The sequence below is a fragment of the Vanessa tameamea genome, chromosome 11 (genome assembly GCF_037043105.1).
Source record: "Vanessa tameamea isolate UH-Manoa-2023 chromosome 11, ilVanTame1 primary haplotype, whole genome shotgun sequence".
NCBI classification, from domain to species: domain Eukaryota; kingdom Metazoa; phylum Arthropoda; class Insecta; order Lepidoptera; family Nymphalidae; genus Vanessa; species Vanessa tameamea.
In genome coordinates this window covers 12,186,998-12,204,696 of record NC_087319.1, presented here as the reverse complement: position 1 = coordinate 12,204,696, position 17,699 = coordinate 12,186,998, and the positions used below count along the sequence as shown (strand labels likewise).

The window sequence follows — 17,699 nt, the reverse complement described above, 5'->3', positions numbered from 1 at the left end:
TTGATTAATAAATTACATATATTAAATCCTGATCCAATGGATCTTTTTACAGCAAAACAAGCGTATGTTTTTATTCAGCATAACTATTCTGTAAACTTATTATTACTTACGATTAAGTTGAATTTAATGAGTTCTTTCGTTGGGCAGGGCGTGCGTACGTACAGCGCGTATGAGGCCCGCGGCGCGGCGCTGCTGTGCGCGTTGGCGCGCGGGCACTACGCCGACACGGACGCGCACGTCGCGCACGCGCACCTCGCACCAGCCTCACCAGCCACGATCCTCATTTCCACAAGGTGCGTTAATATTATAAATTAGTACGTCGGTTCTAGTCATGGTCAAAGTATTGTTGTGTTGTAAGTTTTAATATAAACATTACAGATTTAACAAATCCCGAGGTCCAAACCCTAGATCGGGCCGATAAAAACTTTGGGTTTTCTGTTGAAATATTCTTAGTGTCTCAGAAAGCACTTAAAAACTTTGCTTCGGTGCCTAAACTCTTTCCGGTCGTGACGAATTTGCCGACGCGTCAGATTATGAGAGTTGACACACACACTTGAGCACTACAACATGTCCTGCCTAGTCCGCTGGTCTCCCTTGAGATTGGTCGACGTGATCAAAATCGGGCGGGCGACATTAGATCATCATATATAATATTTGCATCATGCTAACTCATGTGCTTCAAATCCTTCTGATAAAGGTCTATTTGAGAATTCTTAAATCGAAGAACGCGTTTATACTCATAATGTTCGTACATTAAACTCCAGCTATGAACACTTTACGAAAATTATTTATTAAGATGTATCTCAAAACCCCAATATCCAAGACGTGACTCGGCTCGGTCTCACAGACACATATTCGTGGTGCGCGCGGGCGGGCGCGGGTGGCGCGTGGAGTGGGCGGTGCGCCTCGACCAGCTCATCGGCGCGCCGCGTGCTCAGGACGGGGCTCTCGTGCTCAACATCAAACAGGTACAGGACCACACGTGTAATAAGTAGAACCGTATAGCAGACAAACACACACACACACACACACACGATTCTACCAGTAGTTGACAATTCTTTGCTCAACACTAAGGTAAGTCTGTGCTAACTGCCCTTAAACTGGTGTGCTATAAAACGTATTGAAGTAATATATATTATATCAATACTCTGTAGATATTACTGTGTATGGTGAGTGAGCCCGTCTGCATAAAGCCTTAAAAAACGTATAAAGATTTTCGTTTGAACTAATAATCTGATCTATCCAATTTTTATTTTAAGTACATGATCCAAAATTACCTATATCAGCAAAAATTTGGACTAAATATCGCATTAAAAACAGTAATTTATAATTCGAATTGCTGATCAAATTTATTATATGCTATGCTACATTTTTTGTCATTTTTCAAAGTTGATAATTTTGTATTGATAAACTATATAACAGATTTAGACAATGTAACATCTGTGTTTGAATTTGTTACCAATGGTCCATACAAAATTCGATCAATTCATACATCAGTTAATAATTGGACATTAATTTTATGTTAAAAAATTAAGCAGTACGTATTTACATATTATTTGCTGTTATATAATTTATTATATTGTTACTAGGGTTACCATTCTTGATTCTCGTTCATGAAATTCTTGTTCAATGCAAAACTTTTATATCAGGATGAAGTTTTAAAATGAGCTGATAATATTTCTAGGATGAAATGGTGGACTATTTCTCGACTGACGAGAAAGTTATAGAAATCCCGGACCCTCAGGTGCTGACCTGGTTTCAGTCGAAGATCGAATGCGCTCTCATACACGCGCTAGAAGACAAGCGATGTCCCAGCGACCAGTAAATACTTATACAATACGTTGGGTGGAAGGAAAAAATATATACTCTTTGTTAAATTTATTGTTTTTTGAAACATTTTTTGACTCGTTACCCAGTGCCACCAATATTCCTTAATTAACTTTATTGATTACCCTTATATTCGTGTCATAGTTAGCAACCTACTGAAAATGTTGTTAATTCGTGGAATCTATTGTAATAATAAATCAGACATATACCTATATGGAGGCAATAAAAAACAAATTCCTTATAATTTGCTTTTACTGTCGTACGTACCGTATTTAGTTCTTTTTTCTTCGCATGTCATAGTAAAATAATATCAACTATAGTAGGTATAATGTTAATATATTATAAACCAAACATTTTACATACTTAGTAGCTGTGGGCCTATGTAGCCAAATCGTCGTTACCGGGCTGGAGGCGAGTCTTAAAATACTCAGCCGGAGTTTTCCGATTCCTCTTTGCGCTTCTCAGCAATGCAGTGAGTTCTAGCCTTTTGGAAACACTGTCTACTATATAATAATATGACATATTATCTTTATCTTTATTTATCTTGTGATTATTATTTTATTTATTGAATAAATTGGATTAGTTATTTTATTTAAAAATATGTTTCATATACATTAATAACTTTGTGTAGAATTAGAACAATTTTGTATGATTATTAATTGTGAAATCTGAGAACACAAAAAGTAAGTACAGTAAAAATAATGTAAAACAATAATTAAAGATTTAGATTGGATTGAAGATATTTAAAATATTTTTGTATTTTTTTTTTTTTTGAATAATTACAAGTTTACTTAATTCCTACCAGCAATTATTTTAACTTATACGTAATATATCAGTATTACAAATATTTCAAGTATAAGCACAACTTATGTTAAGATAATATTTTTTAATTTTTGAAATATTAATTTGTGTCTAATTTTAGAGTTATTCGGAACTTAAAAATGAATATTCTGACTGATCGTATTATGAATGAATTTTAATATTTATGATAAAAATATAACTTGTCTTTGACTGATTTTGAAGATAATACTTTTGTAGTATTCTCTCGAACGTTCAAATAGTAACGTTCCTTATAATATCTGCTTCTATTCAAATATAATTTAGTTAGTATCATAAAGTTTTTCTGTTATATATAATCGTAATATACGTATCACTGTTCTACTTTATAATTTAAATTATATATAAGCTAAGTTATCAGTCTCACTAAAAAGTCTTCTCTTCTAAAAAAGACTAATCTTCCCTCGAATATAATTTGTTTTTACAAACTATTTTTATGTAAACTTTAATAACTTCAATAGATTAAAAATTCTAGGTAATTGAGCCAAGCTTTTTGTAGCTCATAACATACTTTGAATTTTTTTTTAATAAGTTATTAGCTTTAAAAAGTATTTAGTTTTAAGCCTATAATTATTTTAACGTAATGTTTATAATATTATTGGTACTTATGTATATCTAGTATAAGATAATTAATCATCGATTTAAATATTTCACTATGTACGTAATGATTGGATGTTAAATATTTTTGTAACAAAATAATAATGCTATAATTATGAATATTTATAAATGTGTTCTGGATAGCTTCATGAATATTTAAGCTGGTGCTACACATTCAAAAATATATTTGTCACCAGTGCGTCAAATGTTCTATAGAACAAGTGCACCTCTTTTTTATCCTATAGTCGTTAAATACTCTTTGGTAAATATGTTTTCTGTTATGAGAACGCAAACATTGTGGGCAATTACAACTAAACAGACTTTGTCCAAGTCAAGCTGGTCAATCGTGCTGTATATTGTTAGAAACTAATTCTTACTATCCGTTACTTTAAGTATTCTTTTAAATGGTATATTTTCTGTAAATTTCGTAAAATTTAATAATAATAATTACTTTATATCAATTTTAATCTAGTGTTAACAATCCAGACAATGAATTGGCTACAAGTAAATTAATTGTAGAACTAACAATACAGTCGACATTTGTCGCGTGAAAAATCAATGTTTTCTGTCAATGTGTATATCTATCTACATTTTCGTGCGGGTCTACGATAGACTCGATCAAAACCTATCCACAATTATAGATCGTAAAAAATATATTATTTTAGTTGACATTCGAATATAATTGAACTGTGTAGCGCTGGTTTTAAAAACTTTTTCATTCTTATTAAGATATGGCAATTTATTAGAATATGTGAAATTAATGACAGACTTGTTAGTTGTTTTAAACTTTTAACGATTATGACAATGGTTAGCTGTTTCTTAAATGGACAGCGTTAACTCACTAAAGATTGCAGTTTTAAAAATTAATCTTCATTAAAAAATATATTATTTCAATGAATGTTCACGTGTCACATGCAATTTCAGTTTTTATGACTTTATAATAGTAGTTATAATGCAGTTTATTGTAAAGCTTTATGGCCTAAATTTATTTGAATGAATGAATAAAACCGAATGGAATTGATTATTACCTTCACAATATAATGACTTATAAGCAAATAATAAGTAATGTATTATTTTTAACGTGCATTTAAATAATTTATTATTGTCATAGTATAATTGAATGTTGTTTAAAAGCTTTTCGTTGAAATAAAGAAAATAAATTGGTCTTGTGTTTTTACTGTTCTCTACTGGAACTGAGTGTTTTTTATTTAAATTAAATAAAAAAATCATAATATCTCCAAGTTCTGCCTTAAAGCGAATAATATATATGATATTTTAAATAATAATCATTTACAGAAGGATATTAATCAAATATTTTATAATAGAAAAACGGGCCAGCGCATGGGAATGTTAAGGAATATTATGAAACATGAATATTGAATAACACGTCGAAGCTGATTTATTATTTATGTTGCACTGCTAGTTATTTGTACGGTGTATTTAAATAAGTTGTACGTATCACTCTCGAAATTAATTAATAACGTTTTTCTTTATTGGTTAAGTTAAGAATTAAAGTAAAACAATACAGTAATGTAAGATAATGTTATAACAATGTTCCCGGTTCCAGCGTATCCAGAAGAGAGCTCAAATTTCCCGCCAATGTTTTCTTTTTTTTTTAATGTTGCCCGCTTCAAAAATCGTAGCGACAACATTTAATAACTTAATTATTCAGCAGTAGAATTTTTTTACATCCCTTGTCTTGTTTTAAATGAAATTAAATCGAACAATGTATTTTATTCAAGTAACCTTTACAATAAAGCATTTTTGAATCGTAAATATTCCAACTCGAAAGAGAGACGAAACGGCATGTTCTAAATAGCATGATAATTTTTTTTTTGGGTCTATGTAGTTGTTCTGTTGGCCCTACTTGTCTTTACAGCGTCACCAGGCGTTGTGGTGAGTACTAGACTCAGCCTTGAAGTTTGAGCCCTTTCGGGCTCAACAGTGACGTTCGTGCTGAGGGTGTCTCTTATGAAATCGCACCTCAGCTCAGAACATAGTCGGTGGGGAGCATGACAAGTAACTAAAATACTTGTATAGTAAGGTAAGGATTTTTTTCCTTTCAGAGTTGCCAGTTCATCAAAAGACAGTGATCACTTGTGTGACACAAACTTTTTTCAATTATAGTAGCGGCACGCTATGATGGCCGTTTTGACGTTTGCCCGCTCATGAAGTTTCGTATTTAATAAATAATTACATCAAAGGAGCAAATTGTTGTTCTTTATTGTCAATAGTGACGTGCAGTTAGTCATAAAATTTATCGAACGTGATTTCTAAACTACAAATATTAGGGTACCGCGAAGATAACTTTTTTATTTATTTTTTTGCGTAAACGTGTACGTCACACTCTCACACTCGACCTCGTAGTCGGTGTTATATTTGTGTTGACAGTAAATATTTTATATTTTATTTTTTATATTTTGATAGTAAATGTTTTTGGTTTCTTTTTTTGTATCAATTTATTTCTTGTGTGTAATGGGTTTATAAAGTTATTCATTCTAATTCCAATTTTTGATTTAAATTGATATCGTTCGAATATATTACTTAAACTTATTTTATATTTTTTTTATTAAACCTTTTTAATCAGATACTACTTGCAACAAAAATTTCAATTAAATTACTTGCAAAAAAACAAAGATTTGAATATATTATATCGATAATAAATTTACATTTCACATCATTTTTTTAAAGTGTCAAAACGGCCATCGTATCTTGCCGCTAGAATAGTCTATCAGTAAGCAAGATAATGAATAAGACCAGTTTTTGTTTCAATACTTGTATTTAGCATTGACATATATAAATATATTTGTGTAAAATATTATATATTTACAAATTATTATCAAATGAAAAAAAAAACAGTGTGTTAATCAGAGTTTTCACTGCTTGAACTATAATCACCAACTAAAGATACTTTATTTCTTATTTCGGTTTCGATACTATCTTGTACCTTATCTTTCATACCCAACTCCTTTTCATTATTATTATCATTCAATTTAGTTTCTATGCTACTTTGATCTTTGTCATTTGTTTTGTTTCTTTTTATCATTATTCCTAAAGAATTTCGAGTTAAGGGAACAGCTTTGCTTATAGATTCTTCCTTTTTCAAACCACCAAAACTAGTCAAAAGTCCACTAGAGCTAGGTAATGCTGGACTATTTAATATTTTGCTTCTGGCAACACTATGCTTCTCTTCAATACTGCGTGATGGTCTTAAGGAAAGCAACGAAGCCATGTTCTTATCCTCTTCTGATTCAGGCAACAGATTTATATTTAGAGAAGATTTTGCAAGCAGCAAGCTGTCATTTACAGCTGATTCTTCAAGTTCTTTTCTTCGCTTCTAAAAAATAAAAATAAGCTTATTGTAATGATATATCTGTTTCTTAATAATATCAACAATGTTAGTAACTAATAGTAAGTGTAATTAACAGTTAAACAAATATCTCTCTTACCCTAAAATTTCTTCGTAGCACACAATTGGCCTCATAATCATCTTTCCACACCATTTCATTTCTACCTACAAGCAAGCCGAGACGAGGCTTAGCAAGTTTACTCATATCTTCATCTCCAGTCTTGTGCTCTAATTTGAACATGGCATCGTCGAAAAGACGTTTTTGTGTTTCTTTTGTGTCTGGAACAATCTGGCCATTCTCTGTCGGATCCCATCTGTTTTCTTGCCTCCTTGCTCCAGATACAATGACATAGTCAAGATTCTAAAAAAGTAAAGTTTACTTGAATATAATCTATTACAGTCTAACTATTTTTGATGTGAATTACTTTAGAATTATTCAAGACGTTATCACTATTACATCACAGACACTAAATAAGCCTATATTTAAGAATTTTAAGTCTCTAATCAATGTGACATTCATCTTAATAATATTTTCTTGAGTATTTATTTATTTTATTTTCATTAGGACAACCAACAGTAGATACAATATCACATCCAAAATAAAAAATAAAAAATTACATTTCAAAATTATCAAGGCAAAAGTTCTACTACTTACAGGTAGTCTCATCATGCATTATCATATTACACAATGTAATTATTGAAAATATGAATTAAACATAAGCATAATAATTAAAAATAAGAAATACAATACATTTTTTAAACTATTATATAATAAATAATAATTAATAAGATGAACCATATGATTAGAATTGAGCACAAATAAAATTATATAATAATATAATAATGATTATAATGAGTATGGTCATAAAAGTTCTAAAGTAAGTATCTATAGATCCTTTAATTAATAAGACAATATAAAACTCTTTCTGGGGATGGTTTAAACTAAATGGAAAATAAATAAATTCACATGACATAATACCTTCTTGATTCATACAGCAGATCATTCATACTTTATAGGAAAACTATTATAATCACTGAATGAGTAAAGGCAAATATCAACCTTACATTTATGTACTTCAATAAACTATGTAAATCCAATTTAAATTTACATTCAAAGCATAAATTACAACTTTGCCATTATTCAATAAATATCATAGATTATTCAATAGTTTAATCGAATATATAGCGTTAAATCAATGTTCAAGTTGTCGAGTTGTAACTCCTGTAGTTAGAATAGGCTATAGGTATTTAATTGATCAAAATGAACTTACACCTGGATCTGTTTTTATTTCAAAGTGGTTATCACACAAATGGCATTTCATACGAAATTGATACACAGGAGTACTGTAGTACATTCCGATTTTCGTCTTCTCCGCATTGTACCTTACACCCATACCAATGTGATTTTTACATCCTTCACACCATATGTTATATGGCATTTCAAATCGAATTATTAAGATACCCATGTGTAGCTTCCTGGCTCTTTCTCGTAAAGCATGGGTACCCATGAATTTATTTAACCCCCCGACTTTAGGGTCGTAATCGGGGGGATAATATAGATTTTGGCCTTTCCGTTCACCCATGGTTACTGGATCTGTAAAAATTAAGCATAAATATTACTCATCGTTATAATCGTAGTTTATTGTGAGAATACAGATTGATAAATAAATTATAAAATTAGTAAGAATTTTGCTAGATTTTTATTAGTAAATGCCTATTAATATAAAAACTTACCAAATAAATTTCTTTATAGATATATGAGTAAATAATATTTTTCTGTTCTTAGCTTCACTTTTTCTCAGTTAATAAATATATTTTTCAATATACTCTAATATAATAAAACAACACATTAGACGAATTTTCAGTTGAAAATAGTTGATTTTCTTTCCATGTTTATTCAATTCTTAGTTTAATGGCTTTTAGTTCCATGTTTATCGAACTTCTTTTTATCTGAAAGACAATTGACTAATGACAAGTCATTAGAATTGCCAGTCGTAATTTATTGCAAATATTATACTCGCAACTATAATATAACATTCTAATTGGTTGTTATTAGTTAATTAAAAATTTTAATATATTTCTACTCCTAATAATTTATCTTAATATCAAATACAATAGCATAAGTTTGAACATTAAAAATTGTTAATAAAAAGTGTTTTTAAACTTGAGACTATTTTAATTTTCACAAAAAAAATAGCAAAAAGTTGTTTTTCTTAGACTCATCATCAAATTATTTTATTTTATTATTGTTTCTATTCAAATATTGATTACACTAATATAATTAAGAAATTTTAAATATTTTAACTAGTAACATCGACAGCTGTTTGACAGCTTTGCAAATTTTCGAAAGAAAATCTCGATCATAGACCATAGTTATTGAGCTATTTATTCATTGTTTTAATAACTATCATAAACGTAATTGTTTAAAAAGTACGGCTTAAATAAACATAGCGTTCCTTATTTTGTTGTTATGTGCGATGAAATGTCGTTAACTATAAATAGACTTAGCTTGAGTTAGTCCGTAGATTTGTCTGATTGTGATGGTATATCAGACATATTGAAGAATATTCGTAAAAATGGGGAGAAGAGAAGAGCCGACCTGGGCGCAAGGCACTGTTGGCCTAACAGCAGCCCGGGAGCGAGGGGACATCGATCGAAAATTCCAAAACCGTTTGACTGTTACCAGAAATATGATAGACAGATTAGGACTAGAAAAAGAGTTGCACGGACATATGGGATGTGTTAATTGTCTAGAATGGAACAGCGATGGGTCGTGAGTACACTCACAATGATGTCAATGTACTTTGGAACTGCAAAACATGCTAATTTATGCTTTTACGTCGTAGTGTACTGGCGTCGGCGTCCGATGATCTACACGTTATATTGTGGGATCCTTATCGATATAAACAAATCCATAACATCTCTACTGGACACACAGGCAATATATTCTCAGTTAAGGTGGGTTGCATAAATAGCTTCAGTGATTTATCTGTAGCAATTATTTAACTGATAAGGCATGTAATAAGGTGTATTAAGTTAATTATATTTATGTTCAATTTTGCGTTAATTTCACAATATTTTCCTTAAAAAAGTAATAAAGTGTAGTATATTGAAGAATATTCATTAATAATTCAAGAAAAAATCAAATAAACATCTCTGATATTGTGTTTATTTTGAAAACATAAAAGAATGATTTTTGAAATTGGACAAAAAAGTCAGGTGCATATGGAATCACTTTTCATTTTCCTTTAACTCCTAAGACTGCTTTTTTTCCTTTCAGCCAAGCACATGCCTACTTGTTTGTATCAATATATATTGAAATTGCAAAGTATGCAATAAATACTTGCCCCTTTGAATGGATCATTTTATGTGTTATTAGCGATTAATATCTTTGATAATATAAACATGGTTTTGAGATAATGCTGTATGTGTGATTAATTTATTTTATATTTTATTATACTTCCCGTAATAGTATCATTAGATAAATGCATGATTTATCTAAGCTAAGTTTTACAACAGATATTATAAGTATAAGATGTACGTTGGTTTCTTAAAATGTTATGTAAATGATGTTTTAAATGTTCAAACTATAAATATGAATCAAAGAGTTAGAAAATAAGTTCTTGAGTAACAGCTGTTTCAAAAATCTTTATTTTTAAATCAATATTATTCTTATTGTATTTATATATATATATATACAGTGAGACTTGGTTAAGCTAACGTGGGTAAGATGAAATACTTCCATAACTGGAACTCATGCTGCCCCATCACTTTGGCATTGAAATACCTCTGTTAGTGGGAGGAACCTCTGTAACTGAGATAACATTGTTTTGTTTGTTTGTTTTCTAACCTATTCTTTATCTACCCTTCTAATTTTCTATAATGTATACATAACACATTATTTTATTTAATGATCACACCTCTATAACTGAGACAGATATATATTTATACCTGGGTATCTGAGACATCGGGTTAGTTGAATACCTCTATAAATGAAACAACATTGCAGGTCTCTCGAAGTCTCACTTAAGCAGGTTTCACTGTATATATATTGCTTGCTAGATAGAAATGTGAGGCTGTATGTTATTATGCGAAGTGTTATTAGATTATGGTAAAATGTAAGTTTGCTGATAATAGAGACCAATTGTATGGTTGCTTTTGCATAATAACTGACATGAATAGTGAATTCAATTCCCTTGGTGGTAAAACTTTGTGCAAGCCCATCTGGGTAAGTATCCCCAACTCATAATTTATTCTACTGCCAAGCAGCAAAACTTGGCGTTGTTTTGTGGTATGAAGGAAATAATATCTCGGTTCCCAAGTGTGTCTCATTGGTTATGTTAGAAATGTTTAAAATTACACATGGCGCCAATGTGTATAGGTAGTGGTGCCTACTTACAATCAGGCTTCCCAGTTGCACTGGTACAATGGTGTGTGTCTCGGGACGCTCTACAGAAGTGATAACTTAAACTGTCCGAAATACGGTTAGCGCTGTAGGTTAGAGTGAGAGAGGAAAAGCCTGCCTACCGCTGCTGTACGCGGAAGAGAAAGGGAAGCCAGACAGACTGACGCCGTAACGCGTTACGTAACGAAGCGGTTTGCCCTCCATTAGAAGTTATCACTTCAAAAAGTGACGAAGCTGTGAACAAGATCTACTTTAATAATTAACTTTATAAACTGAACTATTTCAATTGATCTAGTAAACAACCCAATTACTTATAATATAAAAGGACCACTTGAGCTTAGCCTTCCTACTCGAATCGTTTTGTGCTTTATTTATCTCTATGAGTAGATAATAGCAGATACCGTTCGCAGTTCCTCTCCCCGGACTCGCTGGCCACGTGCGCAGCGGACGGCTCGGTGCGCGCGCGCAGCATCGCTACGGGCGCGTCGCTGTTGGAGTGCGCGTGCCACTGCGGCCGCGTCAAGCGCCTCGCCGTGGCGCCAGACAAGCCGCACATGCTGTGGTCGGCCGGTGAGGATGGACTCGTGCTGTAAGTGTTACTGTCTCGGATTTGTTTAAATTAGCCATTTCTTTTTTTTAAAGTTTCGTTAGTTTGTGCCAGTAACAAATATTGAGATTAGATCGACCAATTAGATTGCGTTTTATGTGAAGGAAAATTTTCGCCACTATAAATTAGAAGAATGCCATATATCAAATATTTCAACCTTTCTTTTTTAATAATGGTGTCACATTTGAATCAAAGAAAACAATTCATACAGCCAACACGACCTCCGAACCCCGCATCGCTGTAACTCAGACACGGCCAATGTCCTCGTGAACCTGCTCAACCATATGGGTCGTTACGCCGAAGCCAAGTGCCTCGCGGTCAACCCTAGGAGGCCCTACCAGTTGGCCGTCGGAGCGAACGATTTCTACGTCCGCCTCTATGATACGAGAATGATCAAGTTGGCAAGGCTACAGGTAAATTATAAAACGCTTAAGTTTTTTTTTTTAATGATAATTATTTTGTCTTTTTCTGAAGAGAAAATGTTTAATATTTTGCAATCTTCGAGTCTCGTTAATACAAGATAGCAGTATACAAGTTGGTCAGGAGTTGCAGGGAGGTGCCGCGACGTCTCGCCTGATGTGGGAGCGCCAGAACGTGCGCTGCTCGCGCGCCGGACACGGAGACCCCGACAACAACATTCCGCGCGCCGCCGTGCAGTACTTCGCCCCCGGTGAGGGATATTGTTTCCTAGCATTTTAATTCTCATGTCTCTTTTGTCTTCGGTGATCGGAAGACGCTCAATTCTCCGGATTATGGAATAAATACAAGTGGAGTGATGCTCGATGTTTCACAAACCTTATCAGTCAGTAAAGTAGACGTGAACAATGTCTGCCAATTCCATTTGCGTAGGTCACAGTAGAGGATCGATTCCGAACCATCTGCTTTTCAATGTTAAATGTAAAAGTCACCGAAATTTTATTCGGAACGCTAAAAAAACAAGTAAAACCAATATCCTACTAAATTTCCCAGGTCACCTATCAATGGAGCCGAATGAGCACTCTTTCCCAAAAAAAGCCACAACATACGTGGCGTTCAGTCACGATGGCAATGAATTGCTCGTCAACCTGGGCTCGGAACAGGTGAGACCTCCGTCGTTCGGGTCTGCCATATCGCACCCGTATCGGAATATAGCAGCAGCACCTCCCGCCGCAGGTGTACCTGTTCGACGTGAACGCGGCGCGCCGGCCGGTGCTGGTGGAGAGCTTCATCATCCAGCACAACCACGGCTACCGCGAGGGCGAGGGCAAGCCGGCGCGCGCGGGCGGCGACGGCGCCAACGGCACCGTGGAGCCCCCCGCGCTGCCCGAGCGCGTGCGGCAGCTCAAGGAGATGGTGCGCCCCGCGCCCTGAGGCCCCCCCCCACTCGCCCTCCGGCCCGCTCTCACTCTGTCCCACGCCTCGCAGGCGAACGAGCTCGTCAACAAGGGCAGCTACACCAACGCCGTGGAGCTGTACAGCCGCGCGCTGGCGGAGTGGCCCCGCTGCGCCGTGCTGTACTCCAACCGCGCCGCCGCGCTCATGCGCCGCGCCTGGTGAGTGCCTGCTGCCGGAGCTGCTCGGCGTCGGTCTCCTCGATACAATAATACGTCGATGATAAACTCAGGTCGGGCGACACGTACGCCGCTATCCGCGACTGCTACAAGGCGATCAAGCTGGACGCTAACCATGTGAAGTCCCACTTCCGGCTCGCGAAGGGCCTGATGGACCTGAAGCGAGCTCGCGAGGCGCACGAGTGCCTGCTCTACTTCAAGGACAAGTTCCCAAAGCACGCAGAGAGCCACGCCGTGTTCCTGCTGCAGAAGGACATCAACGTGGCGCTGGAGACGATGGAGACGCAGCCGGACGAAGGTAGCTTGTATTTTTCACCGAATGTTCGAATAGTTTTTTCACCATATCAGCAGCAGCATCATCAGCTCACTCTAATAAACAAAATTTAATGGTCATACTAAAAGATTTTTTAATATCACCTTCAGCTACGGAAGAGGACGGTCAGTCCGGCAGCGTTCTGGAGCGACAACTGCGCAGTTCAGCACTGGACTACAAGTGCCGGTTCCTGGGTCACTGTAATACGACCACCGATATCAAGGAAGCTAATTTCTTGGGACCGGAAGCTAATTTCGTTGCCGCTGGGTAAGTTTCACAATAGATATTTCTTTATTTAAAATAGGTAGGCAGTTTGATTAATGGATAATTGGTGACCACCACCGTCCATAGACATTGGCTCTGTAAGAAATATTAACCATCCCTTGCATGGCCAATGCATCCCAACTTTAGCAACTAAGATGTTATTTCTCTTGTGCCTGTACATGTACTGTGCTCACTCACCCTTCAAACCGGAACACAACAATATCAGGCATTACTGTTTAGCATTAAAATATCTGATGCAATTGTGGTATCTACCCAAAGGGGCTTGCACAGATTCTTCCTACCATGTAAAAAATGACTCACGATTTCTTCTAAGTGACATATGTAATGAATTTAATAAAATTTTCACTCAATATGAATATAACGCTAAATAAATGCCTCCTATGTCTCAAAACAGTTCAGACGACGGCAGTATGTTCATCTGGTGCCGTAAGTCCGGCAACATCATACGCTGCCTGCGCGGAGACGAGTCCATCGTGAACTGCGTGCAGCTGCACCCGAGCATGTTCCTGCTGGCCACCAGCGGGATCGAGGCGGTCGTCCGACTTTGGAGTCCAAGACCTGAGGTGGGGTAGAAAAATAATTAAGGGATTATTCGAATATAATTTCATTACATACATTGAAAATTTGTATTGACTTCGTCGAAATAAATTACAAAATTCATTAAATTGACGGGCAGAGCCATCTATAAAGTCGGTGGGTTAATAGTAATATTTGCTACACAAATATTCAGTTTTGAAAGTGTTTTCAATGTCACCCAAAATAAATACTGAAGGTGTTGTATGTGGTCGAGAGACTCACTGAGTGACGCAAGCTAACGTGGTCGCAGGACGGGCTGGGCGAGGCGCGCGTGGTCCCGGAGGCCAGCGCGGCCGCCGCCGCCAACCAGCAGCGCATGCGCAGCGACCCCTTCGAGGCCATGCTACTCAACATCAGCTTCGCCGGCGGCGCCGAGCGCGACCTGCACTCGCCCGCCTGCCGCGCCACGTGCGTACACACAGGCACACACAGACACACACAGTACATACACAGGCGACGTAAAGAGGCATCACTTGTTAGATATGTCACCGTAAAATTGGAGGAATTTTAGTTGATACTAAATCTAGGTATTGTGAGTTGTAAATAAATGTCGAAATATTGTGAACTGAGCAATAAAGCAACTTAAAATAAAACGTATAAAATTTCGATACCATACGATTCTTTTAAGTTCACAGATAAATTAAACATCAGTTATTACGCGGCAAATACAGACTCTACAAACTAAATGAAGTGTCACGCACTTTGTTTACATATATACAAACAGTTAACTAACTAGGACAATCTGATTAAACTAAATAACAATAAATACAATGATAAATTCATTTGTTATTCGTTATATTTAATACTGTAATTTCGCTGTTATAATTTCAGGTAAGGTGGAGCCGTCGAACTTAGATTGATTTAAGCGATCGTCAAGAAGTCATTTTGTAAATATAATTATCATACAATATTTATCGTTTAATTATTTCTGTTCGCGTTAAATTCGTTTATTTCATTTAAATTATTTCTTTTAACCATGTAAAGGTGCCAAGTTTATTTTTTAATTCCTAAAACGATTTGTATATCTCGTGACGCTTCCATGGAGGTTATATTTCGAATGTATATTGATTACATTTTCATTTATTATGTCTATAAAAATTATATCGCAAGTTAAGTATGTCATTTGCATAATAATAAGATACTGAAAATTGTAAATATTAAAATAATTTTTATAATTATAAAATCATTAATCTCGTATCTTCTGTTAATCATTTAATGATAGGACTTAATGGTGCTGACTTTCTTGTGCACAATCTCTGTACTGAATTCATTTAATGGATCATTGAATGTTGCTATCTCTTTTTCTCTTAACGCTAACGGTAAAAGGTCGTATGTGTAGTCCCGATATCAAACATCGGTTTGTAAACTGAATGTCTCATAATTTTGGTCAGATTGGAAGTAACGGTATGTTGTTTTATAATGTTTTCATTCATAAACAGTACTCAAGTTATGTTTCGCTTCGGGCACACTGGTATCTATTATTGTTTGTGCTTATGGGTTTTAGACTATATGGGTTATAGAAACGGCACAGGGAAATATATTTATATTCCGCTTCCTCCTCAAAGGGAGGGGAGCCTTAGCCCAGAAGTGGTACATTTACAGTCTATTATAGATGTACAGAAGGCAGGTCAGTGTACGTTTAGTTCTATAAGTTGTTATTATTTGTCATACGACCTTTTTTCATATCAATGTGTGCTTAAAGGTTACTGTGTGATCCAAATAATATAAAGAATGACTTTTCGCGATATTGTGGCGTTATAGGGATTTGGTAGGATAAGCAAAACAAATGTTTTTTTCTTTTTAAATAAATATTTAATAATGTAAAGGTTTAATCTGGATCTAGTTCTTCACTGCACTCATTTCTGAATAATCTTCATCATAATCACCTTTGTGGCTTCCTCTCTGCATGTATATATTTCCATTATCTATGTAACAAAGAAAAAACAGTTAAATATAATATATAATGTATATTATATACTTACGATACATAGTTAACTCATAAATTGTTACACAAGAAGATAACAATATAAAATACGAAAAAATATATACATCATTATTACGTTTGTTTTGTGAACTGTACTATTTAAGTGCCATTGAGGTTCCTATTCTTATTAGTATTATTTTAATTTATTTTAGAGTTTGTGCACAAAGAAGTTTGCATCAAATATTTTCATCTTTGTGTAACTCTACGTTAAGGAATTGCCTTGAATAGAAAAGATATCGTTATTTAGGAAACGTGAATTGTTGAATGAAAACAATGGGTCGGTTTTTCGTTATAAATAAACTTTGATGTATAATACAATATTATTGTTTTTTTATTAAACAAATCTTTCCGATAGTAAAAATAAGTTTTGCATATCAAATAGTTTTTATTTCTTTACTACCAGTTCTAAGTGCTGTCTCCTTGTTGAGTTCAAAGTTTTTTTAAACCTTTGCCAGCCTTGAGGTCAATCTGGATGACTAGAACTTAGTTCCTAGATGTAAGTTTTAGACTAGACATCGCAACCTAGCTTGCATCGCCGTGCGTTCAAAACAAGATAACTTAAATATGCATCACTGCATTTAATTTATAATTTATAGAATATATACTGACTTATTATAGATTAAATTGTAGTCAGTGTAAATAGTTATAGTATGTAATGAAAAATAATATTTTAATAATCTGTGAAACACTACGTTTGTGTTTTATTATCGATGGATCGACCACATCTGCGCGGTTATGGAATCGAATAATATAGTCAGAAAGAAGTGATCAAGCGCGGACGTTTTTTTTTTGTAATTATCACGCTTGGTTGCGTGTGTGGCCGTAGCATTAGATGATTCCGCTTCGTTGCGCGGATGTGTTCGATCACTTCACGGAATTGTTATAATTTTGTATAATCATACTTAAAGAAGCGACCAGACGATTGTCGTGGCTTTCTTTCTTACTGATTTTTATATTATCGAAAAATAAACGAATTCCCGTAGTAGAAAAATCTGTTTGTATAATTTCTAATATATTATTTATATTACACGTAAGTCATCAAAATGATAGTGATATTTGTGTTACTATGCGTATTGGGCTGTTTCTTATATTAAGTATGATTTCGGATTAACGATTCGATATTTTAAAGAGTTGAGACTGGCAGATAAGCTTAGGGGATGTTCAAGTTTTTACTCTATATACACATGGGTACATTGAAATATTGAGCTACATCGAATATTATAATTTTATTTCTTTGTAATAAAAATAAGTTCATCAATTATTAATTTAAACATTAAAAAAAAATTAATTACAACTTTTGAATCTTACCAAGATTAAAAAAAAAATTAAACAAATTTATATTGTTCCATTACGTAAGATTAATGTATGT

The 17,699-nt window shown here is 34.4% G+C and overlaps 3 protein-coding genes across 5 annotated transcripts in view; 2 read left to right on the top strand and 1 right to left on the bottom strand.

The window, feature by feature from the left end:
- LOC113395333 (intermembrane lipid transfer protein VPS13A-like) overlaps window positions 1-2,056 on the top strand; it is a 35,542-nt gene extending 33,486 nt beyond the window's left edge. Inside the window, exons 51-53 of the mRNA XM_026632923.2 lie at window positions 148-293; window positions 848-968; window positions 1,685-2,056. Coding sequence (XP_026488708.2) covers window positions 148-293; window positions 848-968; window positions 1,685-1,825 — 408 coding nt within the window. The 3' untranslated portion in view covers window positions 1,826-2,056. The remainder of the gene's footprint in view (window positions 1-147; window positions 294-847; window positions 969-1,684) is intronic.
- A 4,012-nt stretch (window positions 2,057-6,068) lies between these two features.
- Window positions 6,069-8,548, bottom strand: LOC113395335 (coiled-coil domain-containing protein 130 homolog). The gene is made up of 4 exons (XM_026632927.2): window positions 8,345-8,548; window positions 7,882-8,204; window positions 6,711-6,971; window positions 6,069-6,598 (listed from the first exon to the last, which is right to left on the bottom strand). The coding sequence occupies exons 2-4, from the start codon at window positions 8,191-8,193 to the stop codon at window positions 6,125-6,127; spliced, it is 1,047 nt and encodes a 348-aa protein (XP_026488712.2). The 5' UTR covers window positions 8,194-8,204; window positions 8,345-8,548; the 3' UTR covers window positions 6,069-6,124.
- Window positions 8,549-8,930: 382 nt separating this feature from the next.
- Window positions 8,931-16,709, top strand: LOC113395334 (WD and tetratricopeptide repeats protein 1). 3 transcript variants are annotated; one of them, XM_026632926.2, is made up of 13 exons: window positions 8,931-9,383; window positions 9,457-9,568; window positions 11,426-11,604; window positions 11,834-12,035; window positions 12,175-12,292; window positions 12,592-12,701; window positions 12,775-12,954; window positions 13,027-13,154; window positions 13,226-13,473; window positions 13,596-13,752; window positions 14,165-14,333; window positions 14,597-14,754; window positions 15,178-16,709. In XM_026632926.2, the coding sequence occupies exons 1-13, from the start codon at window positions 9,187-9,189 to the stop codon at window positions 15,179-15,181; spliced, it is 1,962 nt and encodes a 653-aa protein (XP_026488711.1). In that variant the 5' UTR covers window positions 8,931-9,186; the 3' UTR covers window positions 15,182-16,709. The 3 variants fall into 3 exon arrangements, with proteins under 3 accessions (XP_026488711.1, XP_026488710.1, XP_026488709.1); XM_026632925.2 differs by having other exon boundaries at window positions 12,166-12,292; window positions 13,226-13,470; XM_026632924.2 differs by having other exon boundaries at window positions 12,166-12,292.
- The last annotated feature ends 990 nt before the right edge of the window (window positions 16,710-17,699 follow it).